This window comes from Lichenostomus cassidix, chromosome 19, assembly GCF_008360975.1.
Source record: "Lichenostomus cassidix isolate B80296 chromosome 19, HeHo_3.0, whole genome shotgun sequence".
NCBI lineage: Eukaryota > Metazoa > Chordata > Aves > Passeriformes > Meliphagidae > Lichenostomus > Lichenostomus cassidix.
Genome location: NC_139499.1, coordinates 6,598,130 through 6,625,871, shown reverse-complemented (window position 1 = coordinate 6,625,871; position 27,742 = coordinate 6,598,130). Strand labels below are relative to the sequence as shown.

The 27,742-nt window shown below is 59.8% G+C and overlaps 6 protein-coding genes and 2 non-coding genes across 9 annotated transcripts; 3 read left to right on the top strand and 5 right to left on the bottom strand.

Annotated features, from left to right (window-relative positions):
- Positions 1-321: 321 nt before the first annotated feature.
- Positions 322-11,316, bottom strand: NEK8 (NIMA related kinase 8). Its single transcript, XM_085078338.1, has 15 exons — positions 11,103-11,316; positions 10,646-10,851; positions 9,449-9,681; positions 8,652-8,783; positions 8,260-8,468; positions 7,773-7,852; positions 7,324-7,505; positions 6,961-7,111; positions 5,699-5,775; positions 4,429-4,546; positions 4,003-4,153; positions 3,630-3,793; positions 3,264-3,422; positions 3,010-3,168; positions 322-1,402 (listed from the first exon to the last, which is right to left on the bottom strand). The coding sequence occupies exons 1-15, from the start codon at positions 11,282-11,284 to the stop codon at positions 1,374-1,376; spliced, it is 2,232 nt and encodes a 743-aa protein (XP_084934464.1). The 5' UTR covers positions 11,285-11,316; the 3' UTR covers positions 322-1,373.
- Positions 11,317-12,543: 1,227 nt separating this feature from the next.
- Positions 12,544-14,641, top strand: TLCD1 (TLC domain containing 1). Its single transcript, XM_085078541.1, has 4 exons — positions 12,544-12,807; positions 12,956-13,038; positions 13,365-13,447; positions 13,879-14,641. Exons 1-4 carry the CDS (start codon positions 12,611-12,613, stop codon positions 14,272-14,274), a joined length of 759 nt encoding a protein of 252 aa, XP_084934667.1. The 5' UTR covers positions 12,544-12,610; the 3' UTR covers positions 14,275-14,641.
- A 2,720-nt stretch (positions 14,642-17,361) lies between these two features.
- On the bottom strand, positions 17,362-19,469 carry RPL23A (ribosomal protein L23a). Its single transcript, XM_085078281.1, has 5 exons — positions 19,311-19,469; positions 18,714-18,894; positions 18,306-18,482; positions 17,851-17,920; positions 17,362-17,423 (listed from the first exon to the last, which is right to left on the bottom strand). Exons 1-5 carry the CDS (start codon positions 19,333-19,335, stop codon positions 17,409-17,411), a joined length of 468 nt encoding a protein of 155 aa, XP_084934407.1. The 5' UTR covers positions 19,336-19,469; the 3' UTR covers positions 17,362-17,408.
- Positions 17,992-18,057, bottom strand: LOC146429144 (small nucleolar RNA SNORD42). Its single transcript, XR_014855885.1, has one exon. It is a non-coding gene; the product is annotated as a small nucleolar RNA SNORD42 (small nucleolar RNA).
- LOC146429143 (small nucleolar RNA Z17) lies at positions 18,553-18,624 on the bottom strand. Its single transcript, XR_014855886.1, has one exon. It is a non-coding gene; the product is annotated as a small nucleolar RNA Z17 (small nucleolar RNA).
- A 243-nt stretch (positions 19,470-19,712) lies between the features above and the next one.
- RAB34 (RAB34, member RAS oncogene family) lies at positions 19,713-22,689 on the top strand. Of its 2 annotated transcripts, none has more exons than XM_085078277.1 (11): positions 19,713-19,791; positions 20,454-20,558; positions 20,643-20,734; positions 21,090-21,155; positions 21,357-21,458; positions 21,526-21,590; positions 21,668-21,719; positions 21,861-21,942; positions 22,022-22,112; positions 22,198-22,304; positions 22,389-22,689. In XM_085078277.1, the coding sequence occupies exons 2-11, from the start codon at positions 20,505-20,507 to the stop codon at positions 22,617-22,619; spliced, it is 942 nt and encodes a 313-aa protein (XP_084934403.1). In that variant the 5' UTR covers positions 19,713-19,791; positions 20,454-20,504; the 3' UTR covers positions 22,620-22,689. The 2 variants fall into 2 exon arrangements, with proteins under 2 accessions (XP_084934403.1, XP_084934404.1); XM_085078278.1 differs by having other exon boundaries at positions 22,198-22,308.
- Positions 22,690-22,778: 89 nt separating this feature from the next.
- On the bottom strand, positions 22,779-24,345 carry LOC146429140 (uncharacterized). Its single transcript, XM_085078280.1, has 6 exons — positions 24,038-24,345; positions 23,760-23,909; positions 23,533-23,626; positions 23,312-23,458; positions 23,142-23,237; positions 22,779-23,043 (listed from the first exon to the last, which is right to left on the bottom strand). Exons 2-6 carry the CDS (start codon positions 23,880-23,882, stop codon positions 22,916-22,918), a joined length of 588 nt encoding a protein of 195 aa, XP_084934406.1. The 5' UTR covers positions 23,883-23,909; positions 24,038-24,345; the 3' UTR covers positions 22,779-22,915.
- A 606-nt stretch (positions 24,346-24,951) lies between these two features.
- On the top strand, positions 24,952-27,212 carry PROCA1 (protein interacting with cyclin A1). The gene is made up of 4 exons (XM_085078279.1): positions 24,952-25,363; positions 26,022-26,154; positions 26,491-26,625; positions 26,703-27,212. Exons 1-4 carry the CDS (start codon positions 25,183-25,185, stop codon positions 27,169-27,171), a joined length of 918 nt encoding a protein of 305 aa, XP_084934405.1. The 5' UTR covers positions 24,952-25,182; the 3' UTR covers positions 27,172-27,212.
- The last annotated feature ends 530 nt before the right edge of the window (positions 27,213-27,742 follow it).

Genomic DNA, 27,742 nt, shown 5'->3' with positions numbered 1-27,742 from the left:
CCGCCTGAAAAGGCAGCTCCACAAGAAACAAAAAAGGCAGGGAAAAACCCATGCACCCACCCTGCCAGGAGCCAAAGAGGGAGGCTGTGTCTGCAGCCAGGGCTGCACATGCCTCTCCCTCTCCCGGCCGGACGGGACCTGCTCCTTTCCCCAGCCGGAGCCTGGGAGGGGAGGGAAGAAAGGGCAGGAGACCTGCAGAAATTCATTACCTTCCACATGACAGAGGGATCAGTTGGCTTTTACCAGAGCCCGTCGAGGTTTCCCTCATTGAAAACAGGAAAGAATCACAAAAATAATTAGAGAGATTTCATCTCAGCCAGCTTATGAAAGCACCGACTTTATACACAACAGATTGGCAACAGCACAAAGATGGATGTGAAAGGCAAGAGCATTTGCAATGTCAGACAGATCAGAGACAGAAGCTCATCAAAAAATGGCCCAGGGCAGATGTGAGTTGAAAAAAGAAAAGGGGAAAAAAATAAAGGAAACGACCCTTCTGGAGACAAAAAACGTGACTCCTGTCCATAACACATGGATGTGCCCCTCCTGCCCGCGAAGATTCCTGGTGAAAACTCATCATCTCCCTGGAAAAATCTGGGTTAAAAAACTTCAAATACTGACAATCACTGGCTGTGTTTTGCTGCTTTCCCTAGCTCAGCTGGCAGCCAGTGGGCTGGTCAGCAGCAGGATTGAGGGGCCTGGGGACAAATGTCAGCTGGAGAATCCTCCAGCGAGCTCCTGGGACCAGGGGAGGCTGTAATTGGAAAGCTCCAGGCGGCATTTCAGGAGAGCTGTGCAGCACAGGGAGGCTGCTTGTGCAGAGCTCGGCCAGCCGTGCAGGCAGGACCCTCCAAAGTGTGCTCAATAAATGGGTGAAACGTTTTAGGGGGGGGATGGGAAAGGACAGACTTCTCTAATTAGCAAAGAGGTTTGCATTTAGTCACCCAGCACAGCGCCTGGGGCCCTGACTCCAGACGCTGCTGTGCAAAGGCTGACAGCTCTCTCAGACACAGAGCTGTCAGCCTGGGCTTTGTAACTAGAGACTGTTTCCACGGAGGAAAACAACCTCTGTGTTCCTCACCCTTCCACACAGGCACTTCCAGCAGGGAGGGGAAGAGCCACGGTGTGACCCCCTGAAGGCTCTGGGGATGTCCACCCTGTGGCATGTCCAGGGCAGTGACTCTAAGGCACTGGAGGTTCACAGTGACACTCGATTCAGTGAGACCAGCTCTGGTTCCTTGGGAACCATCCTTGGGAGCTCCCTGTTTGCAGACTGCTGCCTTGGCAGTGCAGCTGAGGAGCTCTGGAGCCTGGAGTGTGTCTGAGCCAGGCCACAGTAGGCAGCAGGAAGAGCAGGATGTGACCTCTCTCACTCACTGGGAAGGCGACTCCTCCATGGCAGCTGAAACACAAAGGGTGAAGACCAAGATTTAGCTGGAAGCCCCACTTTGATGAAGCTACAGGAAGTGTTCTGCCCCATACAGGCCTGACAGCCAACAGATGGGCACCACAATCCCTGTCCCCTTCCCTGCAGGAAGCCACTGCAAGGCCTCAGTAGTGGCACAAGCAAGGCAACGCCCAGCACACAGAGCCAAACAGGACGGAATGCAGTCTCTTGAGGCTCGTGCTCTCCTACTCTCCAGCCTGGCTTCTTCCAGTTATTCTGTGTTTGCAGTGGGATTGAGAGAAGGGTGCAGCAGCAGCTCATGATAACTTGGGCAGCAGCCCAAGCCAGTCAAAAGCAGAGTTGGCCCCATGGGAGGAGCAGAACGGCTGCCCCAAAGGTGGAGCAGAGGGCTAGCCTGTGCCAGCAACCTCCTGGGCCAGATCACAGCCGGAGCTGACAGCAGCAATGACATCACATGTGTCACCGGATCTCGTGTTCTCGCTGAAGAAATTTCCAGGCAGATTGAGCTGTGTGAAAGGCCAAATCTCAGCTCTTTACAGAGCTCTTGCTGCTTTTTTGCATGCTGGTTGCTGAGGGATGCTGGGGCAGGCAAGGCTGCTGCTGAATTTGCACTCCCAGTATTGGGACAGGACAAGGTTTCAGGCAGAGGGACAGCAGTGGGGCCACACACTCAGTCTCTGCTCTTACAGTGCTGCAGGTGGGACCTGCAAACCAGCTGCCATGGAGCACGGGGCAACTCCAGCAGCGGAAGAGGAGAGCAGCCTGCAGTCTTCCTGCAGAGACAAAACCCTTTTACTCCCATGACAAATGCCCTACTTGTTCCCGAGCCTGGGGACTAGCCATTCCCAGTCCCCTTCACGTGGCAATGCACATCACATGAGAGCTGGGCACTCGCAGGGGAGGAAGGGGAGCCAGGGCCGATTCCGCTGTGCCGGGGCTGTCAGCTGGGCCTCCTCCCCTCCGGGCTGTAATTAGCCTCCTTGAAGTGGGCTGGGACTGGAATCCCTCAGCCCAGGCTGAGGCCATAATCAGCCCAGCAGAGGAGGAAGAAAGGCCCCTGCAGCAGTCTGGGCCAGGCTCCCGTTGTACATCCAGGCAACGGAAGGGCAGGTCACGCCATGGGCACGTTTTAACCGCGCCGCGATGCTGCCTTTGGCCCGAGCAGAGAGGAACCACAAAACCATCACTATCTTTTCCAAACCACAATGGAAAGGCAGCAGCCAAAATGACGCCTCAAATCTCAGCTTCTATTTCAGAAGCATCAATTAGAGAGCTGCTCTTTTTGGATACTCCGTGGACCGCTGGCACGCCAGCTCCCCGCTGGCCGCAGCCTGGCCAGCCTACCTGTCTGGGAGTGCATGAGACAGCCTCTGCCATCTCTTTGCTCCCCTGGCCCAGTGGGAGAGGCAGTGTCACAGAGCTGAAGAGCAGAAGGGGAATTATTTTGGGTTTGAAGTTATTTCTATTCATCTCCAGCTCGAGAAGTACTAGAATAACACAGAGCTTACGTGCCAGGGTTACTCGGCACAGCTCTGGTCACAAGGCAGTGTGTCTGGCTGGGCCCTCATGGCAGGAATCACAGGGACAAAGCCTTTACTCACGCTTTACTGCCAGCAGTGTGTTCCCATGGCAGCAGGCTACAGAGGTCACCATGTATGGATGTGTCTCCTCCAGCTGCACTGGCCTTGGCACTCCTGTTTCCTCATCCTTCCTGCCCAGGCGTCCCCTGGCTCCTTTCCCCCACGTGCACACCTCGCCGTCTGCAGAGGGATATAAACACCTTGCTGCACACCTGCTTTGGCCAGAGGTCAGCCAGGGCTTGTTGCTGCCCAGGACACGGGGGCTTCAGCCTCACCTGCTCCAATAGCCACAGTGAAGGCATCCCCACAAGCCACCACGGTGACCTTCATTGTCTCGAGCCCCACAACCAGGTGGGGCACGCGGCTGTTGCGGCTCGAGTTGGTGCCCAGCTGCCCGTGCTGGTTGCTCCCAAAGGTGTAACAGTGGCCAGAGGCTGACAGCAGAGAGGAGAGACACAACTGGGTGTCGCTTGGGACACACTGAAACCCCTGAAGCTCTTTGCTGTCTCCATTCTGAGCATCCTGCTCCACAGAGCTTCAACACTGGGAGCAGGGTGTCTCTTGAGAGACTGCCCATGGGAAACAGGCAGAAGGAAGCAGGGAAAATGCAGTCCTCTCAGAATTTGGGCACACAGCCTCACCTGTGACAGCAGCTGAGTGTGCTGTACCAATGTCAGCACACACAATGGGTTCTTGGTTCAAAGGGGCCGACTGGGCACACACAAACACAGTGGCCTCCTCCACCTGGTCCTCTGGGGAAGGCTCCTCTGCTGAGCTGATCCGGTCTAGACCCAGCTTGTTACACCTGCACGGGGAAAAGTTCAGTTCTGAGCTGTCTGGATGCAGCCTGGCACAGACACCCCAGAGACACATCCTGCCCTGGCATAACCACACCAGCAACAGCATGATGCTGAGGGGTAGGATTGCACAGGGATGTCTTCTGGAACCCCTTGCTCAGGACAAGGACAGGCCCAGGAGGGTAAAAGGTGGAGCAAAGACCCTCACCCCTCTTACCTGTTGCTCCCACAAGCAAGAATCTGGTTCTTCACTGTGAGGACCATGGAAGAATCGATGCCACAGATGACCCTCTGAGCCTCGTGCTCTGGAGGGACTGTGACCTGCTGGGGGGAGTTGTGGCACTCCAAAGTGCCCAGCCCAAGCCGACCTGGCAGGAGGAACAGAGCAGGGAACAGCTGATGGCAACACTTGCCCTGAGCACAGCCCCACCAAGAGCAGCAGCTGTGTCAGGAGCAAGAGCCCAGCCCGGGATCCCAGAAAGCAGCAAAACCCAAAGCAGGCAGCCCTGGTATGCAGCAAAACAGCTGCAGCTCTTCCACACCCACCTACCCTGGCACATCTGGAGGGCACTGTGGGCAAGCAGGGCCAGCAAGGGGAATGGGAACAGGCACAAGCCTTGCTCTTCAAACAGACATCTCTTACCATTATCCCCCCTGCCCCAGGCGAACACTTCCCGCTCGTTGGACACCGCCAGGACGTGAGATGCACCACAGGCCACCTGCACCATCTCGTAGCCCAGCAGGGCCTCCACAATCTTGGGCTGGCAGGGGAAGAGCAGCAGCCGTGAGCCGAGACCTCCCAGCCTGCCCGGCTGCTCCCATCCCTCCCACCCAGCCCCCCCAGACTCAACACAGCGCTGGCAGCATCCCAGTTTTCATCCAACACAAACAACAGAGAATTTTTTTTTTTTCTGTTCCAAACAGTCTTCAAAGGGATAAGAGACTACGTGCACGCAGCACAGAAGATAATGCAAACATCTCTGGGGCGGAAGAAAGCAGCCAGCGCAAGAGTTTGGAGAGGGAAGAGGTTCAGCAAGGGTTGGGATTTGCCCCCCTGCCCATGTGGGGAGTGCCAGGGGCTGTGAACACCCGCTCTGAGCAGGCAGGGGCTTGGTGCAGGAAGCGTTGGCTCAAAGGCTCTTGTGCAGAGGAGCTGTGAGTTAACGGCTCAGATTCATTAGGGTGTGGAGGGACCAGGATCTCCACATTTCCCCCAGCCCCTGCTGTGACCTGCTGTTAGATCTGACACCTCGCCTCATACTCATTATCTCCCTCAAGTGAAAAGCACCGTTTTTTTGGGATCAGGCTGCTGCTTCCAACTGGTCTCCCCTCCCCAGCCACAAGCAGGGAGCAGCTCAGCTCGGGGCAGAGCAGGAACAAATGGGCCAGCTGACCACAGTGACAAATGGCACCAGTTCCTGGGCTCGGCTGGAAGCCATCGGCTGCTGCCACATCCGAGGGCAGGCGAGGAAGAAGCTGGAAGGGAGCAATGAGCCCTCAGCCCCAGTGTTCTGAGCCAATCGGAAACACACAGCTCTTCTTTAAATACTGGCTCTTTTGAAAAATAACTTTTCTCAGTGAACCTTGGCAGCTGCAGGCCAAGAGTGAAGCAGGCAGGTGTGTGATTGGAGGCAGGCTCCAAGCTGGGAGCCTGCCAACAGCAACCACAAGGCAGCTCTTGACTTCCCCCACGCTCAAAGGGATCATTGTGTAGGGGGGGGAGAGAAAGAGAGAGGCAGGTTGGGTCTTTTAAAACCCGCAGTGACAGGGAGAGGAGGGGGAGGGGGTCAGATGCCAGAGCATGCCTGGGATGCACATCCCTGGATCTGGGATGAGCCTGCCCACGTGGTGCAGAATCCACAATCCATCCTCTACCCTGGGGGAGCAGCACGCCCAGCACCCTCGCCACCAACCTGGCTCACATCCGTGAAATTTCCGTGCCCCAAACAGCCATTGCTGCCACTGCCGAAAGTCATGATTATCCCCCTGTCTGAAAGAGCAGAAAGGAGCCTTGTCACTGGCACACGTGAGGCCCTGCAGGGCACACGTGAGGCTCTGTGAGGTGACACAGCTGAGGGGTGGCCGTGGCTCCCAGGACATCAGACCCACTCTGACTCAGAACAAGCTGCAGGGGCCACAAGCCTTCAGTGAGCTTCCAGGGAACTGCAAGAGCTTCCAGAGAGCTGCAAGAGCTTCCAGGGAGCTGTAGGAGCTTCCACGGAGCTGCAGGAGCTTCCAGGGAGCTGCAGGAGCTTCCAGGGAGCTGCAGGAGCTTCCAGGGAGCTGCAGCCTCACCATGCTGCAACGGCTCAACAAACAAACAGCAGTGATAAGAGTGCTGTGATAACATTGCTGCAGATGTGTATGCAGGAGCTGTGAACCCCACGGCCTCTCAAGGTGTTGAAGTCACAGAGGCACTCCCTGAGCAGCTGCCCAGCAGAAGGGTGGCAGGAAACGCCATGGGAGGTAGGATAAACACATGCCCATGGAGTTTGCCCACTGCATATCTGTCGTTTGCTGCCCTGACCTCCAGCAGAAGAGCAAACAGAGTTCCCACAGGACCACTGGGAGGTCTTTGCTCCACAAACATGGCCTTGGACTGGTGTGTGTGCTCCCCTCCCACCCAGAACACTTCCTGGCCCGCTCTGAGGGGTCTTCAAACCCTGCCTTTGTGCAGTCTGAGGACAATCAGCCCTGCAGCAGCTCATGCTGACTCCTCACTGAGACACCAGTCATCACCATCACTGTGTGTGCCCATGTCATGCTCACAGAGTATGTGACAGAGATGCTCCTCACACTGCAGTCCCTATTGTGTAGGTCAGTTCTGGTTTCAGGTGACACCAATGCAGCCAGCACAACAAGCACAGGAGATTTCATAGAATCATAGAATAATTTAGGTTGGAAAACACCTTTAAGATCATCAAGGGCAACTGTTTGTGGCCCTCCCCACACCAGAGAGGCCTTTGGCACCAAGTTGACCAGTGTGGCATCATAGGATGACCATGTCTGCCATTTCTGACCCCCATCTGATGCTACATGAGAAGCCACAAAGGCCTCAGAGTCACCCCAGCCCAGTGCATCTCTCTGGTTCCTCTCTGAGGTTTCCCTGCATATCCACTGGGTTTGTAGGGGGTTCAGGGACTCAGGCAGGTGAAGGCAGGAGGCAGCAGCTCACCTGTGAGGCAGGCTGTGAAAAGATCACCGCAGGACACGTGTTTGATGGTCACTCCAGACTGGCCCTCCAGAAAGCGGGACACAAACTGAGGCTGGAGCTGCTCGGTGGCTCCTGGGAGAGAAGGGCCCCCAGCAGCACCCATGGGAGGAGCCTGATGGAGAGAAACCATGGAAGAGCTGGGTTGGAGAACACTGATGAAACCCTTCTCACAGGCTTATCAGTGTTACCCACACCCTGGATGGGACTGCAGTCCTGGAGGAGGCAGTGAAAGGGTCGGTGAGTGAGCAGAAATGTCTCCTTCACAGAAATCACACATTCAAGGCCTCCACAGCCACTGCCTGCCCTGGATTTCCTGTCACTCACCTCCCAGAGGATGAGCCTCCCGGATTTGGTGACCCCAGCCTTCTGTGTCCTGCCAGCAGAGACCTGCACCACCTCAGTGTTCAGCATGGGCAGGCGCAGCGGGGTGGTGATTCCACTGCCCCATGTGTAGATGGATGACAATGGAGGTGGAATTCCTGTCCTGGCTGAACCACGTCGGACACCTGTGGGACACAGAGACATCCTTAACATGGATCCCTGACTCTCCTCCCACAGGAAAAGCAACAGCACCAGGTAGTCCAGGTGCCAGCATAGCTGCCAGAGCCAGACCAGTGCTGGTCCAAGGGGCTGCAGGGCTCCTCCAGGGCTCAGGGAAGGTGACATCTCTTAAATTCCTCTCTCAGAACCTAAGTGCCTTTCTGACTTGGGTCATACAAAGGAATGGATCCTTCCAAATGGAGCTGAGCTGAACACACCATTGCAGAACTCACCCCTTGGTCTGGCACTGCTCGCCCGTCCCCCTGTCCGGCTGTGGGTCACTGTCGGCACTGGAGCCAAGGGTTTTTCAGGCCTGCCAAACCAAAATCCAGCCTTTAATGTCCTGCAGAGCCCTGGATCACAGAAATGTCTGGCCAGAGCTACAGCAGATGCCACGGATGAATCACTCCCAGCACTGCTTGCTCGGTGCTTTAAACAACCTGAGAGAAGGGAATTGGCACCAGTTCACTTCCCCCTGTGCTCACAACTCTCTGTTTGCTGTCACTGTGATGACAGTCCCACACCTGCCATGCCACCTGCCTGGCTCTGAGTCCCTGGGCCAGGCTCAGCTAACAGCAGCTGCACACTGGGCAGCACAGAAGAGCTGCATTGGGAAAATGCTTTCTTTGGAGCTCAGAACGGAGGCAGTGAGCTGGTCAGACAAGCTGTGGGCTGTGGTTATCCCCAGGGGACACTGAGGTGGGTGGCAGTGTCACTTGCCTTCTCATTTTGACGCTGCCCACATCTGTGTAGAGGTTCAGGAGGGGCCGGATGCAGATGGCCTGAGCCATGATCTCATTCAGCTGGGGCCGCTTGGAAGGATCCAGGTTGAGCATGCTGAGGATGAGCTGGCGCAGGTCGGGGCTGTATCTATCTGATATTGGGGCAAACGTCCCACTCATGATCTTCAACACTAAGGCAGGAAGGTTCTGGAGAGAAAACAGACACACAGTGGCTGGGCAGTCAGGGGCGAGGCCAAGGAGGAAGGAGCTCTCAGCACTGCCCTCTGCCTTCACACTTGCCGGCTCGCTGAGAAGCAATCCCAGCACACATTTTCACCTCTGTGAGAGGCCACGGCTCCCTGTGCTGTGTGTAAACCACGTCCCTCTTACCGCAGCTTCGAAAGCCCTCTTGAGGCTGGCGAGCTCGTAGAGCACACAGCCCAGAGCCCAGATGTCACTCTTCTGGTTGTAAGGCTTCCCTTCACAGAGCTCCGGGGAGATGTAGCACGGAGTTCCCACCACCTACGAGAGAGAAACATTTACCACAGCGCAGTGAAACTGGGGCAGAGAGGTGGAAAGAGGAAGGCTTGGTGCAGAGCCCAGTGTGCAGGCTGGCTGGAACATCACCACCTAAAGCTCCACAGAGCTGGGCTTTTGTTCCCTTGGCATCAACAGCTGCCTGACAACCTCCGTGAAAAACATGAGGATTTGCTTTTCCAGTGACACATACAGTGATTACCTCTAATTTTGCTTCTATCCACTTGAAAGAATCAGAGCCCAGAGCGCTGAGCGTGATACAAATGTCTGGTCAGATTAGCCCAGGTGGGGAAAGACACTCAAATGTCAAGCAGAGAAAGGAGATTAAGGCAGAACAGGAGTGCACAGGCAGGAATTTATTTGTCAAGGATGTGTCAGACAAGTCTGCAAACACCACCCCCAGCAGGAGCCACCCTGTCTGCCTTCACCAGTGGGCCCAGACACCCCATCCTCTCCTAGCTTTGGGCAGGTCTTTTTCACCTTTCTGCAGCCCACAGAGCCACAGCAAACTCAGGCAGGAAGCCTTCAGCCTGTATAAATTCCAAGGAACAAAGCAGCATTGCCTAAAGCCACTTCCAAGAGACTATTGTGAGCCAAAGCCAGAGTTTCCAGCCTGCTGCCATGAGATAAATTGCTCCCCTGCCACTCACCGTGTAGGCTTTGCTCTTGCTGCTCAAGATTTTGGAGATGCCAAAGTCTCCTATCTTGACAATCATGCGATGCTTGTCCAGGAGGATGTTCTGGGTCTTCAGGTCACGGTGCAGGATCTGCTTGGTGTGCACGTGGTGCAGGGCCAGGAGGATCTGCACGAAGAAGTGCAGGATGGTGTCCTCATCCAGCAAGGAATTACAGCGTTTGTGGATGAACTCTGCCAGTGTGCCCCCTGTGAGGAACAACAAAGGGCTGTGGGCAAGGGGGGCTGCACAGGACAGCACAAACCTGGTTAAAACTGGGGGGATTTAGCCATTTTGGCATCCTAACAAGCCAAGCATGTGGGAAAAACACATCCTGGTGGCATACACAGCACATCCTCCAATGCTCCTGAACAATGGCAGCACAGCTGGTGGGAGGCAGAAGCAGCCAGAGAGAAGTTACTGTTGACATATTATCAAAAGCAGCAGGAAAAGAAACACTAAAATTACAGCTCTTGGAGGAGAACATAAACCTCGACGGCAGAACAAGATCAGCCAGTTCTGCAAAAGAGAATTCTTGCAGTCCAAGAGGCCACGTGGCACTGAGAGGCCCCTGTCGGGAAGGGGAGGTCCAGATTCAGGGCTCACACACAGCTTTTAACAAACCCTTATGCAAATGTTGATTTCATCTGAAACTCCACAGGAAATCTTGTTAGAAATGTGAGGCCAGCAGAGTTGACACAGGGAAACATGCCTGAAACCTGAGCCAAGGGCAGATGGTAACATGCTGATCAAGGACAGTGGGGTTTGAAATCTTCTTGTTTTGGATATGGTTTGCAGGTGTAAGGCATGTAATCACGGAATGGTTAAAGCTGGAAGAGACCTTGGAAGGTCACTGCTCAAGCAAAGCCACTGACAGTGGGTTGTCCAGGACCAGGACCTCTCTTTTGAGTATCTCCAAGGACAGTGACTGCACAACCTCTCTGGGCAACCTGCACCAGTGCTTGGTCACTTGGCTCATGGTCAACTTGTGTCCACCAGGACCCCCAGATACTTTTCTACAGAAAAATCTCCTCGAGAGAAATGTGCCTGGACTCTTGGGGGTCCAAAGCACAGGATCTTTACAGGGGCTTTACCCAAAGAGAGCCAAGTGCTTGGCATCTCCTCGACTTGCTGAGGAGCCAGAAACAGGCACTGGGGGACATCAGAGCCCACCTGGGGCATATTCCATGGCGATCATGAGCGCCTTGTCCTCCAGGAAATTCTCGTAGTACTCGATGACGTTGGGGTGGCTGAGCAGCTTGAGGACCTGGCACTCGTTCTGCGCCGCCAGCCGCTCATCCTTGCTCATCTGCTCCACCGGGATCTGCTTCAGGATCACCAGCTTCTGGTCAGCCTTGCGCAGGCACAGGTGCACGATGCTGCGGGGACAGGGACGGGACCTCAGCACGGGGAGGGGACACAGCACAGGGCCTGGGGTGACACAGGCCCCCTGCAGCCCCCGCGCCCCGAGGTGTCACACACCCCGTGCCGTGTCCCCCCGGGTGTCACACACCCCCGTACTGCCGTGGCCACAAGCGCCTCGCTGTCACAGGACGCGGCTTTAAGGCTTCCCACCCCGAGGTAAAAAGCCCGGAGACCTCCCCACCGCCCACCCCCGGCGCCCCCTCACCCGAAGGCCCCTCTGCCCACCACCCGGATCCGCTCGTATTTCTCCATCCCTGGGCCCGGCTCCTCCCGTCTCCATGGAGACACTTCCGCGCTGCTACGGCGTCCGCGGGCGGACAAACCCCGCCGTGTGTGTAAGCCTGGGGGGATTCCGTGTTTGGGAGGGGCGAGGGGGTAATGCCACATCTCCCCGCTTGGGTGGGCACCGCAGGGCCACGGGGAGCCAGACCGCTCGGGCAGCACCCAGGGGGAGAGGTTTGGGGTGCGCTGGGCTGCTCGCCACGGCTGGGGATGCCAGCAGGATCCCCCGAACCCGCAGAGAGTGGCGGTGTCCCCAGCAGCCTCCAGCCCCGAGTCTGGAGTGGCACCCACTGCGGGGGCTGCGCTGCTGCAGGGCCAGCACAAGGGGCGTGAGTCCCCTCCGAGGACCCCCAGACCTGCTTTGCACCCCCAGGACCACGAGCACTGGCCGTGGTAGCGGCTACAGCGCGGAAGGGAGTCCTGCCCGCCAGCCAGGAGTGTCGGCCTCTGTCCTGGAGCGGGGACAGGGACAGTGGTGGCAGTGGTGGCACTGCCACGTGGCCCTGCTGCCATCTAGCGACAGCCAGCCCGGCTCACTGGGGAGGGGGGGTCAGCCCCCCTCAAGCCAGCCAGCGCCCTGCACCGTGGGGCAGCGATGGGGCAGGATCCCCACGCAGGAACCAGCATCCCGCCGCTTTTCCGCGCCCACAGAGCTGGCATCACTCTACTGCCACGCTGATATTAGGGGCACCTTTGTGTCCCCCTGCCCAGCTCACCTTGGGCCCCTCCCCATGTCTTCAGGTGAGCGTTTGTGGCTGCTCCCGCTACTTTTCCAAACACGATGGTTTCCCCGGTATGCCCCCGCCGACACCATGCGCCAGCCACACCGTGTCGGGGCCACACACACGGAACGGAACAGATGTGCGGCGCCCACGCCAGCTGTGCATCCCTGGGGCAGATGCACAGGGCCCAGCACAGATGTGCAGCGTCTGCCACGCACACGCTGCGCCCACCCTCCCGCTCTGCCCAGTATAGCGCCCTGCGCGTGGGCTGTATCTGACACCCACGGGTGCAGCGTGTCGCACACACGTGCAACACCACGCCCGTTCAGCAGCACCGCCCGGCAGCAGCAAGGCCAGCAGCCCGCACACCTGCAGACCCGCACAGGTGAGACACCCGGCAGCGCCACACGCCGCGCTCCGCACACGTGCGCGCCCCGCCCCGCCCCGCGCGTACGCGCGTACACACATGGGCGGGGCCGTCAGCAGCGCGCTCCTTATCAATGGGAGGCGTGGCCAGCACAGCCCCGCCCCTCAGAGCCCGCCAACCCCGCCCAGGCGCGCGCTTTGGGAGGCGTGGCCAGAGCGGGGGGAGTGACCAATGGGAAGGCGTGGCCCGCCTGGCGCGATGCGGGGGGCGTGGCCAGCGCGAAGGTGTGGTCGGTGGGGAGGGGGCGTGGCCCCGCGGCCCCGCGCCGCCGGACTGGGCGCGATGGGCCCGGGCTGGCGGGCGGCCTCGGCGGCGCTGGTGGGCGGCAGTGTGGCGATCTTCGGGGCATTGCGTCGACTGGCTCTGGCCTTGCCCCAGCCCGCCGCCGTACGGAGCCGTCCCAGCCGCGCCTGGCGCTGGTGGAACCTCCTCGTCTCTTTCGCACACTCGGTGCTGGCCGGGCTATGGGCCCTCTTCAGGTATGGGGCAGCGCGGGAGGCGGCGGGCACGGGGCACACGCTGCGAACTGGGCACCTCTGGGGAGGGGCAAGGGGCAGGGGGCTGGGGGTCCCCGTGTTCCGTGTCCTGGAGCCCAGGCTGACCCCTTCCTCCTCTCCTCACCCCCAGCCTCTGGCACTCCCCGGAACTGCTCTCCGACATTCAGGACGGCTACAGCGTCTCAGGGCACCTGCTAGTCTGCTTTTCCTCAGGTAAGGAGCCAAGCAGGGCAATGGCCACAGCCACCCTGCTGGACTCTGCCCACTCCCTGCTCAGCCTCGCTCGGCATGCTGGCTCGGGACGAGCCCGCGGGTCAAGGGCTGGGCAGCTCCATGCTTCCTGCCTTAATCACGAGCGTGGAGCCCACGGGCTGCCAACCCCCAGGGAATAGCCATCTCTCCATACCCAGACGGGGTGGAGGTGCTTCCGACACCTGGAGCACAGTCACACCACCCTTCTCCTCCTTGCTGCTTCCCCTTTCCACAATGGGTCACAGTGCACAAGCCTGACCCCCTCAATGCTCTCCTTCATCCCACAGGCTACTTCATCCACGACACTCTTGACATCATCTTCAACCATCAGTCCCGCTCATCTTGGGAGTACCTGGTGCACCATGCCATGGTGAGTATGGCCAGCACAGGGGGCTACCACACACCCTGGGGCTCAGCCCACCCAGGTTTCCTGGGCTATGGTGGGGCAAGCTGGAGCCCTTCCCTCTGCCTTGCCCTGGCTGCCAGGTAGGCTCTGCATCAACAAGGCGAGGGCGCCTGGCAGGGCAGGACGCCTGCCAGCATCGGCTCTGAGTGCCTGGAGCCAGACAGGCTGCCGAGCTGGGAGGGGGAAGAGCTGGAGGCTCGTCCCAGCACAGGGAGGTGTAACTGGTCCTGGGGGATCTGGCTTTCCAGACTGGTTTTCTCTAAGCTCAGGTGCCTGCTGGGATCTCTGGGTGAGGGGAACAGCACTGTGTGCTCTCACTAAGGGTGGGGAAGGACTTGCTTTCCCCAAGGCAAGGTGAGCTGACTCTGCTCTGTGTGTGTGTGTGTGTGTCCCAGGCCATCTCTGCCTTCGTCTCACTCATCATCACAGGCCGCTTCCTGGTGGCAGCGGTGCTGCTGCTGCTGGTGGAGGTGAGCAACATCTTCCTCACGGTGCGCATGCTGCTGAAGATGAGCAACGTGCCTTCCCCGGCGCTCTACGAGGCCAACAAGTACATCAACCTGGTGGTGTACTTCGCCTTCCGCCTGGCGCCCCAGGCTTACCTCACCTGGTACTTCCTCCGCTACGTGGAGATGCAGGGCCAGGGTGCCTTCCTCACTGCCAACCTCCTGCTGCTCGATGCCATGATCCTCATGTACTTCTCCCGCCTCCTCCGCTCCGATTTTTTCCCCTCCCTGCGCAAGGGCTCTGCAGGGAGAGACGTAGATGGTGAGAAGTTTCTGATAGACTGAGACGTGCGTGCTGAGAGGGACCCAGGCTCCGGCTCCTGGAGGTTTTGGGCTCTCCAAAGCTGCTCTGATGTGCCTTAGGGCTCGCTCCCTGGCCCCAGGCCCTGCCTTCACCCGCTCTGCTCCTAAAAGTGCTTCCCTGCTGGACCAGCCCGACAGCTTCACCGAGCCGCGGGGATGCTGCCGAAGCCAGAGGCACAGCCGATGGAGAAGCAGCCCAAGCCAGCTTCCCTGCAGGCAGCTGGAGGGCCAGGGGTGGCTGCACTTCCCAGCTGATGGCCTGGGAGGGTTGGAAGGGAGGGGACGAGTCCCTCCCGTGGTGATGTTGGGTGTTATGTGCATTAAAATCGGTCTGTTTACTGCTGCCGCAGCATGCCTGGGCTGGCTCTTCTGTGGGGCAGAGCAGGTCATGGGCTCCCTGTGGGCCAGGGCTGTGGGAAAGGATGTGCCCCATTCCCAGCAGAGGGCTGGCATTTGTCAGGGAGGGAGAGGGCACCTTTCTGCTGCTTGCATTGTTCTAGGGACCCTCCAGATGCTCCAGGGTCCTGCCAACACAGCTGAGCCTTGAGCAGCACGAATCTATCCCTCATATGGATGGGTTCCCCTCCTCTTCCTCATTCCTCTGCTCCTCCAGAGACCTAGGGCTGTGCAGGGAATAGTGGAAAGGAACCAGGAGAGGTACAGAGCCTTGTGGCAGTGTCTGACCTGCCTGTCTGCAGCGAGGAGCCTGGCTGGGCTGCGTGACTCACCCGGCAGCCACGTGAAGAGGAGCTGGCATGGAAAAGCCGTGTGAGGCCATGGGCACTTCCTGGAAGATTGCTGCATGCTTGCATCCCCCCAGAGCAATCTTCACCAGCGCAGCACAGCTGCAGCCCCATGAGCACGCTGGGCTCTCTCTTGCAGACACAGGACCAGGATGGTTCCAGCAGGTCCTCCAGAGCAGGGGGAGGAGAGGGGGGGGTTCAGCTCCCAGGGGAGTGGGGCCAGAACTGGCCCAGCCGGTCCTGTGGAGCACCAGAGAGGCAAATCCTGCTGACGTGATGGCTCTGGGATCGCACCGGATCGGCATTAGCAACGGGGCTTAGCGGGACTCCTGCCCAGCCCCTGCTCTGGGCAGAACCTGTCCCACCCACCCCAGCACCTGCCCAGCTCAGGCAGAGACAGGCACTGCGGTTGGAATAAGCCGGTGATTAAGGGGAGGCAGTGGGGGATCACCTTTCCACTAGAGCAGGAAAACACGCCATAGTATCAGAATCCTGCTGGGACTCCCTGGTGTGCATTGACATCGGTCCCAGGAACAGCCTAGCAGCTGGAACAGAGAGATGTGATACCCAGGACAGTGTGGGCAGGGAGTGATGCTAGCTCCAAACCTGCTGCCTTGTCCCTTCCTTGCTCGAAGCAGAGCTCAGCAGCCCTGGCGGGGCACAGCCTTGCTCTCAGCAGCACATCCCAACAGCTATGTTTCTTCCAGCTGCAGCTTAAGCCCCATGGCCTCTTTGCAGTTTAGACAATCACATCTGCAATCACCCCTCACAAGTAAGCCCAAATGTTAATTTTCCTTTCACCCCAATTGCTGCACATTTCCCTTTGTCTCTCCACATGGAACAGGCACAGCTCCATCCCAGCAGGTCACAGGCTCAGACCAGCCCACACTCCCACTGTCCTTAAAGCAGTGTGGAAGGCCAGGCATGACAAAGCTTCCCAAAGCTTTGCTCCCCTCCTGGCTTCCAGCAGGAGCATCCCCCAGCAGTGTAACTGTGGATCAGGCAGGCTGCCAGCCAGGAGCAAGAGGCAAGTGAAATGCCAGGGCAGCACCACTGGGCTGAGCTGAGGCAAAGCCAGGGCTGACTGCAAGTCATGCTGATGTGGAATCCCTCTGGCTGTGGCACATCCTGGCTCTCTACCCACTCCTCACCCAGTAGTGACACTGGCTTTGCTACAAGAGGGGCAACTTCTCCCACATATTTGAGTGACTACACATAAAAAGGTGACCTGGGGGTCAGGGGGTCTTGCTGCTGCTCATCCACAGGCAGGAGGCTGGGCTGGTGCCAGGGAAGCACACAGGGAAGCAGCACTCCTCCCTCCGGGTGGTTTCTCATCCCTTATGGCAGGCAAACAGCACCTCCTGCCACCGCTGAGCCCAAGTGAGGGGTGTCAAACCCAGAGGCACACAACCCAGCACAGATCTCCACCCAAGTCTGAGAGCAGCTCCTGCTTCCCATCTACTACCATCCTGGATATTTGCCACCCTCCACAAGAGGCCCGGAGGAACTCAGTGTCCCACTGTTTAAGAGCTCAATTACCCCAATCAATATTTGGTCACAGCTTTCATCATCTTTCTCAGTCAAGCCTAAGTATGTACTTAAGCTCAAGTACTCCTGAAGCCTTTTCGGTAATTCCCCCATTCCGTGCTCACCCAGTGCTTCTCGCTCCCCTGACTCCAAATACTCTAGAAGCTGGTTTCATCTACAGACTTAAAGCCTAACACTGCAGAGGCAGCAACAGCAGCATTTGGAAACAGCCCTGAGGACAGTGAACCCTATGAGGAACAGGGAAACACACACTGCAAGCACACGGAACAGACTGTGCCAGAAAAACCCACAAAGCCTCTGCTGCTGGATTAGCAGGAGGGCTCCAAGTGAACCTGCAGCATAAGCAGGGAGCTGATACGCTGGGGAAATGGTGTGACAGGTCATTTTTGTCACATCAGAGCCACTGACAGGTTTTTGCTGTGGCCACCACCTACCTCCCGTGGTCTGCTCCACAAGGAAGCGACATAGGACACCCAAAACGCTGATCACAAACACATCCTAATTACACTGTGCAAGAAAATGCAGGACATGAGAGGTCTGGGGGTAAATATAGATATTTGGGTGTCACCTCATGTCCACCCACATGTTCACATGATCCCAGACACCTTCTGTGCAGAGCAGCACTGCTCCTGTGTGATCCTATCACAGAGCAGTTTGCTCTGCCCACCCACTGCCAGGAAGGGAAGGAGGAGCCCCTTAAATGAAATGAAGGCAAAAAAGTTTGCTGGGTATTCTCTTTCACATGGGCTATGCTGTCACAAAACACAAGAGCCCTCAGTGGTGTTACAATGTTTATTAATCTGTACAGTCCTCGGCAGATGCAGTTTAGATGATTCCAATCTGGAAAGAAGCAAAGGATGTTAAAACAGATGTTATGGTGGCAGAAAGGCAGAAGAACCTCCACCACAGACATCACTGCCATGGCTGCATCTCCCCAGGATTCCTGTCCTCCAAGGACTGGCTTCTTCCTCCCAGACCTGCCCAAGAGCCTCACACACCCACTTTGTACATTTATTCCAGAGTGATCCTTGTGCTCTACATTCCCCTACTCCTCTTTGTACCTCCTCTGCCTCCTGCCTACCTCAACCACCTTGAGGACTGAACTGACAGACAACGTGGCTCCTCAACACTCAGATCCTGTCTGGCTACAAGGACATGGAAGTGCCACCACACTTGAAGCACAAGTACCTCATGAAGAAACTCAGGAAGAACAATCAGTGGAGGAGACACAAAACAAGTTGCAAAAAAAGTTTCAAAGTTGTCTCACCTTGTTGGCCACATCCAGTGCATCATAATCTGGAGCCAGTCGGACATATGCCTTCTTCTCTCCATCAGGCCTAGAGGAGAACAGGAGACATCAGAACACAAGCAACTCCTCCCCCCTGCTCCACATTCCCACTACTCCCATGTGCATCAGTGGTTCCTTTGGAAACATCACATTATTCAGTGGAATTAAAGTTTACATCATTTGCACAGGACTCCCTGAGGAGGCAGAGCCCCCTGACAAAGCAAAGAGCTCCCTGATGAAACCAACCCTCTGGTCTGCCAGCATTCCCCACCTCCACCAAGATGTGCTCAGTCAAATGTTGCACATCACTTTGGAGCTTTATCCCACTGCTCCTGAGAGTTCCCACAGCTGCTGAACCTGACATGTGTTCCCATTTTCTGCTAAAATGAAGTCACTCACACCCACCAGTGACTCGTTCTTCTCCCTTTTCTCACCTAATCAACGTGTTGACCTTGGCCACATCGATATCATACAGCTTCTTGACGGCCTGTTTGATCTGGTGCTTGTTTGCCTTGACATCCACGATGAACACCAGAGTGTTGTTATCCTCAATCTTCTTCATGGCTGATTCTGTGGTCAGAGGGAACTTGATAATGGCATAATGGTCGAGCCTGCAAGAGAGACCTTGTGTTTAACACAGGGCTGGAAGCTGCTTCTCTGCATTTCAGGGGCTTTCTTCGGGGTGCATCAGTCACCTAAGGTTATAATCACAAACTCTCAGGCTTTGGTCGCTTAAAAATCATCACCTGCATCCCAAACCACCAGGTTCCCACACCGGCCCGTTCATGGGCTCCCACCCCCCAAACCCCACAGCAGGACAGAGCCCCACACCCCACACGCACTTGTTTCTCCGTGGGGCGCTCTTCCGGGGGTATTTGGGCTGCCTCCGCAGCCGCAGCGTCTTGGGCCTGCGGAATGTAGGCGACGTGCGGATCTTCTTCTTTTTATGGCTGTGGACCCCCTTCAGGACGGCCTTCTTGGCCTTCAGCGCCTTTGCTTTTGCCTCTGTCTTCGGAGGCACAGCTGTGGGGAGAGCTCAGTCAGCACCACTGGGGTGTGCAGGGTCAGGATGTGTTCCCCAGCCAGGCACGGCTTCCCCTGGTCAATGAGGACCTCACACAGCGGCCCACGCTCCCGCATGAAACCAACACGAGCTTCAAAACGCCCAATGAAGTCTCCCGTTTCCGTGCGGAAAAAAGAACTTATTCCCTCCCCAAGCACGAGTCCCGGCATCGAGATGGGAACAGCCCTCATCTCCCTCACACAACCCGGCAGGCCTGTCCCGCCACCTCCACGTGCCCGCGCCCAGCACAGCGCTGCAACCCTGCCTCACCCCGCGCTTCGCTCAGCCCGGCCCCCCCTCACATACAGTCACACGCCGCGGGGTCCCTCACGCCACCCCGGGCCCTCCACACGGAGCCAGCGCGCTGCGCCCTCACCCTCCTTCTTCGCCTTGGGCGCCATCTTGGCCAGGCGGAAGCCGAAAGGGGTCTCCCGCGCCGCGCCGCACGGGCTTATACCCCCAAATCTCGCGGGAGCAAGATGGGAGCCCCATTAAGGCGCCGCCCCCAACTCTCGCGACGTCTTCGAAGCATGCCGGGAGTGGTAGTACTCATTCGCGGAGCAGCCTGCGCATGCGCAAGGGGTGTCCCCGCTCCTCCCTAGGGCATCATGGGAGTTGTAGTCTGGCGCGCTACTGTCCCGCCCCGCCGTCGTGGCGGTGCGGGACCGGGATGAGCCCCGGGGTGGCGGGGGATTACCGGGATCCCGCTGCGATGGTAGCAGCGCAATGGCCCAGCCCCGGAGTAACCGGCGTCCTGGCCCCTCCCACGCCCCCGTTCGGGGGCGTGGGAGGGGCCAGGACGCCGGTTACTCCGGGGCTGGGCGTGAAGCACCGAGCACCGCTACCGGAGCTGAGAGGTTCGCGGTAACGGGGCCACCCCGCTTCATTCCCCCGCCGTGGGGACATGGACGAGGCGGGGAGAGCTTGTTCTTGGACTGGGATGAGGCGGGGGGACGGTGGGGTCTGTGCGTGGCGGACACGGGACAGGGGGGGACACGAGGGGACCGGTGGGACACGGAGATGGGGATGGGTGGGACATGGGGACAGGCACACTGCGGGGCACGGGGACAGCGATACCCTGTGGGGATGGGTGGGACACGGGGATGGATGGGACGTGGTGACAGTGGGGACAGTGCAGGAATGTGGGGATGGTGGGACGTGGGGACAGCTGTATGGCGAGGTGTGGGACAGCCACACCTGAGGACAGGGGGACAGTGATACCCTGGGGTGGCACACTCGGGATGTGGGGGTTGCTTGGGACACGGGGACAGCTGTGCCCCAGGGTGGAGGGACAGCCACAGCGAGGAGGCTCGAGGTGGCTGCGATGTGGGGACAGCCATCCTTGGTGACGCGGGGAGAGTCAGGACACAGGGACAACCATGTCCTGGGAAAGTGGAGACTAACGGGACAAGGGGACAGCCCCTCTTGGGGACACGGGGACAACCATATTCCAGAACGCTGTTCACGGGGACAACTGTGCCACGGCGACATCACCACTCCCTGCCCTCTCTGTCGCCAGACCTCGCGGTGACCCTCATCCCGTCCCCGCTGCCCCGGCCACCCACGGACCATGAACGTGCTGGCTCCGGTCCGCAGGGACAGGGTCATCGCCGACCTGCCTCCGGTGAGCGGGGGGGACACGCCAGCCCGGGGGTGACCTCGCCGAGCCCCGTGGTCACCCTGGCGTCCCCCTTTGTCCCCCTCGCAGTGTTTTCGGAAGGAGGCCGCCCTGCACACCCGCCCCGCCTTCCACCCCACCGTGGCCAGCGCCTGCCAGGAGCAGCGGACGGGCACTGTGGGGTCAGTCCGGGGGGGGTTTGGGGTCCCCGCTGCCGGGATGGGGGGGTGACGAGGGGCCCACGGTGCCGCCAGCCGCGGGTGGGGGTCCCCAGCGTGGGCGCCGCGTGGCTGCCGGCGCTGCCCGATGCCGAGCCCTGCGTCACGGCACTGGAATGCGGCGCGGGGGGGACACGGGGGGGACACGGGGCGGGGGGGACACGGGGGTCCGAGATGAGCTGCAGAGCCGGGATGTGGAGCTCTGCGGACACGAGGGGCCGTGGGGTGATGTCCCCCCCACCCCACGAGCCCCTCTGCCCGCGGGGTCGGTCGGGGGGTGTTCCCCACCCTGCTGAGCCGCGCGTTCCCCTCGCTGCAGGTTCAAGATCTCCAAGATCATCGTGGTGGGCGACCTGTCGGTGGGGAAAACCTGCCTGATCAACCGGTAACAGGACCCCCGGGGAGGCTTGGGCTGGAGGGGAGTAGGGGAAGTGACCCCCTTGCCCAAAGGGCAGCAGCACCTCGGGCTGAGCCCGGCTCCAGCCAGATTCTGGTGCTGGACACCCGCGGGGTGGGGGGCACTGAGCCCCCAGGGGCTGGGGTGGGGGGCCAGGGGATGTTGATCCCCCACACATCACCCCTGCAGGTTTTGCAAGGACACTTTCGACAAGAACTACAAGGCGACCATCGGGGTGGATTTCGAGATGGAGCGGTTTGAGGTGCTGGGCGTGCCCTTCAGCCTGCAGCTGTGAGTAGGTGCCAGACCCCTCCCCACGCACCCCTGCGACCCCCCCTCACCTCCTGCACCCCCCCAGGTGGGACACGGCCGGCCAGGAGCGCTTCAAGTGCATCGCCTCCACCTACTACCGGGGAGCACAGGGTGAGGTCCCCACTGTCCGTCCCAACTGTCCATCCCACTGTGTCTGTCCCCATCCTCACCCCTCCTTCCTCCCCCAGCCATCGTGATTGTCTTCGATGTCAACGATGTGGGGTCCCTGGAGCACACGCGGTAGGTGACGCATGGCCCAGGGGTGGGACCAGGGACAGCATGGGGAGGTTGGGGCTGGACAGGGAGGGGTCTTGGGGCTGCTGTGTTGTGAGAACACGAGGGCAGTGCTCAGCCAGCAGCTGGTGACAGTGGCTCCCACAGGCAGTGGCTGGCTGACGCCCTGAAGGAGAATGACCCATCCAACGTGATCCTCTTCCTGGTGGGGTCCAAGAAGGATCTGAGCGTGAGTGTGTCCCCCTCCCTGTGGGCAAACTGTGCCCTGGCTGTCCCTGTCACCCACCCACTCCTGGCTTGGTTTGCAGTCACCAGCACAGTACAGCCTGATGGAAAAGGATGCTCTCAAGGTGGCCCAGGAGATGCAGGCAGAATACTGGGCTGTCTCCTCACTCACTGGTGAGTCCCAGCTGGGTGGGGGGATTCACATCCCACCATCCAGCCAGGTGAGGGACACTCGGGGGGGTCTCTTCCCATGGGGCAGGGGAGAACGTGCGGGATTTCTTCTTCCGAGTGGCGGCTCTGACCTTTGAGAGCAGTGTGCTGGCTGAGCTGGAGCGCGGCAACAACACCCGCAGGATCGGCGACACCGTGCGTGAGTAGCCCTGGCCAGCCCCACAAGGGTGCCCCCCTTGTCCCCAACCTCCCTGTCACCCTCTTTCCTCTGTCCCTCAGGGATCAGCAGCAAAGAGAGCGACCTGTACCTGTCGACACCCCGCAAGAAACCCAAGTGCTGCCAGTGAGGGGGCAGCCCCCAGCCCCCTCCATGCTCACACCTCTGGACCAAAGAGGGGCGACCCCGGCCGGCCCCGAGGAGCCGTCCCTGCCACCACAGCCCCCCTGGCTCCTCGCCTGCCTGGGCACCCCTGGCTGGGGCGGGCAGGAGCACCCGTGTGGCTCCTGTAGCTATGCAAACCCAGGTACTGCTCACAGGTACTTTTGTGTTAATAAAACCTTTTTTATGCTTTGTAAGAAAGGTGTGGGGCTGGGGGAAGGGGGCTGGGGCTGGCTGTGGGTCTTCCTGTCCCTGGGTGCAGCCCCCAGGCTCATGGACAAGCAGGAGGATGGAGCAAGGGAGGATGGATGGCTGCTGCTGAGGACGAGTTCCTTCTTCCACTGAGGAGCATCCCTGTCCTGCAGAGCCAGCAGCCCTGTGTCCCTCAGGGGGCTGCAGGGGACACTCGAGGACAGCCCGTCCCACATCAGTCCCAGCCAAACTGGTGCTGGTCGAAGCGAGGCTGCAGGCGGGGTGGGACACAGTGGGAGCACTTGTATCGCTCCTGGATCCACTTCCCTCCCTCACTGTTCTCGATGCAGATGGCAGCGACACCTGTGGGGACACACAGGGGTCTCAGTGCTGGCCACCACAGGCTATGGGGACGATGGTCCCACTGCCCCCATGGGTGCACCCCGGGGTGCCCCTCCTACCTGCCACGACCCCCCCCAGCCGCTCCACCAGCTCAATGGCTGCTCGCATGGTGCCCCCAGTTTCCACCCACTGGTCCACGAGAAGGATGCGCAGCCCTGGAGGGGGCAGAGACTGTGCATGAGCGCCTGGTGCCCGCACTGGCAGCCCCCCCAAAGCAGGAGCACCTCACCTGGTGAGATGGCATCAGTCCGGACCTCCATCACCTTCTCCCGGCCCGAGTAGTCGGTGTAGGGCTGTGTCACTGTCTGCACGCAGAGGTGCCCAGCTTTGCGGATGGCCAGGAAGCCTTTCTGCAGCTTGGCTGCGGCTGCAGCACCTGGGGGTGGGCATGGCACTGTCAAGACCCACAGGGACAAGGCATGGAGACCTTCACCCATGTCCCCTGCTCACCCAGGATGAAGCCCATGGCATCGATGCCAGCCACCATGTCGATGGCATCTCCCTGGAAGGGCTGCAGCAGGTCAGCCAGGCAGTCCTGAAAGCCCTGGAGGGAGAGTGGAGGTGCTGGGTGCCCTCAGCCCACCATGGACACCCACAGCTGGGTGTCCCAGCAGCCCCGTGGGGATCCAGCCCACCCCAGCACCCCCACCGTGCCATCCACCCCGGGCACTGGGTACTTGCGGGTGGCAGTAGAGCCGGGAGGGGTCCAGCCAGGCATAGTTGGGACCCTTGACATTGGGGGCCATCAGCGCCAAGTACCAGCCCTTCTCCCGGGTGGCAGGGACGTGGCACAGGTCCATGCGTGGGGACTGCAGGCTCTGTGAGCACTAAGCACGGAAGGAGGGTGAGACCTTCCCACCTGCAGCCTCCACAGGGCTCCCCATGGCTCGGTGCCCCCCACCCACAGCCCCATGTGGCACTCCAAGGGCCCAGAGTTCCCATTCCGGCTCCATACCTGGGTGCTGGCGGCAGGGCTGAGCCGAGCAGGACCGTCACAGGAGTGTCACAGACAGCGACAGCTGAGCAGGGGCAGCCCCTGCGGCACTGGACCCCCGCCAGCGCCCTCGGCCAGCTGGACACTGGGCTGCTGCCAGGCCAAAGCCCTTCCCATGGGCCAGTGATGTCCCCCACTGGCTCTGCTGTCCCAGCCAGGCAGTGGAGAGCAGTTGCTGTGGTGAGGAGCAATGGGGCTGGGGGGTTCACATCCTGAATGGGCATCTCCATGCTGTGGCACCGTTGGCACGGTGTGGGTGGCACAGTGGAGTGGCACCCTGTGGGGCAAGGGTCAGCGAGCCAGGGTGATAACCTGCAGTTTTGGGTGGTCTCAAGCAGTGCAGGGATTTTTTGAGGCCACGCACGTCCCCGTTGGGGTGTCCAGGCACTGTCCTGCCCTGCTGGGCACTGGCTCCCACAGCGTCCCAGTGAGCTAGGGCTGTGTCCTGACTGTCAATGGGCTCCAAGGGCAGGAGCTGGCCAAGAGGGACAGCCCTGGCCGCACTCTGGGAATGCCGGTGTGGGCTGCCAGCCCGGCTGGGCACAGGGCACTGGGCTGTCCCGTGAAAGGCACAGTGCAGCATCTGTGGGATGCAGGGCCACAGGGAATGCCCGTAGGAAGGGACATGGGGATGAGGGGAGCATTAGTGGGATGGGATGCACAGATGAGGGGATCATCCGTGGGAAAGGACGTGGGGATTCAGGGAGTATCTCTGGGCTGGGATACGGGTTTGCAGAGAGCATCCATGGCATGGGATGTAGGGATGCAGGGAGCATCGTTCTCCCGTCGGGGGCCGCTCGGGGCCGGGGGCTGCGCGGGGGCCGGTGCGTCACGGGGCGGGGGTTTGGGGCCGGCTCGTTACCGGCCCCGGCACATCACCCCACCGGCTGCCACAGCAACGGGGTCGGTCCCACCGGGAGGGGTGACCCCTTCCCCGCGGGCTGCCGGCGCGGGACGTGCCGCGGCTGCGGGAGCGGCAGCAGCACCCCGGCTCTGCGGGACCCTCCGCACGGTGCCGGGCCGTGCCAAGCCGTGCCGGGCCGCCCCGCGTGGGCGGGCTGCGCCACTCTATAAGGCGGCCCCACGGCGGCGAGCGGCGCGGTGCCATGTGCGCCCCGGGGCTGCTCTGCCGCCTCCTCCTCCCCTTCCTCCTCCTTCTTCTGCTCCTGCTTCCACCTGCCCCCGGAGCAGCCCCGCCGGGACGGCACCGCGCCCGCCGCGGGCTCACCTACCCCGGGACGCTGTGGTGCGGTGCGGGCAGCAACGCGGATACCTACGAGCAGCTGGGTAAGGGCGGCAGGGATGCTGCTACCTGTATCTTCCCATCCCATCCCACCCCACTCCCTCCCATCCTTCCCCATTCCTTTCTTCGAATCCCTTCTTTCCCATCCCACCCATCCCCAGCCCAGTGCTGCCTCAGTCCCCATCAATCCTAATCCAGTCCCATCCCAGTGCTCTACTCCAGTCCCCATTCCTATGCTAGTTCAATCTCTGTCTGTCCCAGTTCAGTCCCCACCAAAACACCAATCCCAGTTCATCTCTGCCTAGTCCCTATTACAAAACTCTTCCTGATGCTAGTCCACCCTTGATCCATCCTCTGTCCCCAGTCTGATCTGTGGTCCCCCTGCTGCCATTCCACTCCCCATCCCAGTGCTGGCCCACTCCCAGTTGCTATCCTGATCCCAGCCTAGACCGTCTCTTTGTCCTACACCAGTCCTGGTCCCCATTCTGACCCGGCTTAGTTCCAGTCTCATCCCCACCATGGTGTTGGTGCAGCCCCAGTCCCCATCCCAGCACCAGCCTTGTCCCCACCCAAGTCCTGATCCCTGTATGACTCCAGGCATGCATCAGTCCAATCTAATCCTGATCTTAGTCTTAGCCTAGCTCAACCCTAGCCCTGCCTGTGGTCCCCCCAGCCCTGCCTGCACCCCTGTTTTCCCTGCAGGGGAGCACAGGGACACAGACCGGTGCTGCCGGGACCATGACCACTGCCAGCACGTCATCCACCCCTTCACCTCCCGCTATGGGTACCGCAACCTGCGCTGGCACACCATCAGCCACTGCGACTGCGACCACAGGTGAGCATCCCCAAACCTGCCCCAGGGCATCCTGACACCCCCCGGGGGATGCCAGCCCCTCCAAACCTGCCCCAGGGCACCCTGACACCCTCTGGGGGATGCCAGCCCCTCCAAACCTGCCCCAGGGCACCCTGACACCCCCCCGGGAGGTGCCAGCCCCCCAAACCTGCCCCAGGGCACCCTGACACCCCCCCGGGAGGTGCCAGCCCCCCAAACCTGCCCCAGGGCATCCTGACACCCCCCAGGAGATGCCAGCCCTCCAAACCTGCCCCAGGGCACCCTGACACCCCCCCGGGAGGTGCCAGCCCCCCCTGAGCCCAGCTGTGCCCGGGGCAGGTTGAAGGAGTGCCTGCGGCGGGTGAATGACACAGCCTCGAGGGTGGTGGGCCAAGCCTTCTTCAACGTCATCCAGGTGCCTTGCTTCGAGTTCACCTACAGGGAGGAGTGTGTGGAGCCTTATCTCTATGTCTGGTGAGTGTCCCCTGCCGTGGGGACTGTCCCCCTGCCCGGGCTTGTCCCACCCTGTGGTGCCTGCTGGTTTTTTGCAGGTGCAAGGCGTACAACACAGTGGCTGTGGCAGTGCCCCGAGAGCCGGTGCTGTATGAATTTGGGGGAGAGCTCATCGATCGGGCAGCAAGGCCCAGGGGAGCCCTCCCAGTGGATCATCACGCCAGGATAGCTCCCAAGGCAGTGAAGAAAGAAAGGAAGAGAAAGAAAGATAAGAAAAATAAGGGGAAAGGTCTGAAAAAGAAAGGCTCTTCTGCAAAGGGGGCGCAGAGCCAAACTGGAGCTGCTGCCCCTGCTGATCCCTGGGTCCTGCTGCCATCCTTGGGGGAAGCATCCAACACCATCCTGAGCGATGCCCCAGCACAGGAGGGATTGGGCAGGGAGCCAGCACCAGCCACTCCCTTCCCGGTCCCCACTGCCAGCGGGAAGAGGAGGAGGAAGGAGAGGAACAGAAAGAAGAGGCTGAAAAGTAAAACTCAGTCTGAGCACACACGAGAGCTGCAGCCCTGAGTCCCTCGTGGGTCTTGGCTGTGAAATAAAGTTAAATCTGCTGGAGCAGATAGTGCAGCCTTGGCTCTGTCTCTGTGGGGGAAAGGATGGCACTGGGGGCAGCATCCAGGGGAAATCCTGGGGCTGGTCCTGTGGGAGGAGAACACCCAGAGCTGGGTGGGTATGGAGGGGTTTGAGCTGTTCCTCACTGTTCCCATCAGTTCACATCATTGTTCTGGCACTGGGGATACAGCTCTTGCCCCCACACTGGCACCGGGGCCGAGCCTGTCTCAGCTCCCCTGCCAGAGGGTTAAATTCCAGCTCCCAGCTCCAGGCATGTTATTTTCTCTGGAAGTTCTCTGAATTGCACCACCCAAGCTCTCTCATCCTCTTTAACTTGCCGCCTTTCCCGTGCTCCCACAGCAGCACCAACTCCTTCTCCCTTCCTCTGGGAGGAACAGGGTCTTGGCCCTCCCTGAAGGCTCCTCAACTGCCTGCAAAGCTCCTTAGAGTGGGACAATAGAAGCTTTTCCAGCTCTGGGACAAAGGCAGATGCTGCCTGGGAAGAGCTGGAGCAGGGAATGCTGCCTGT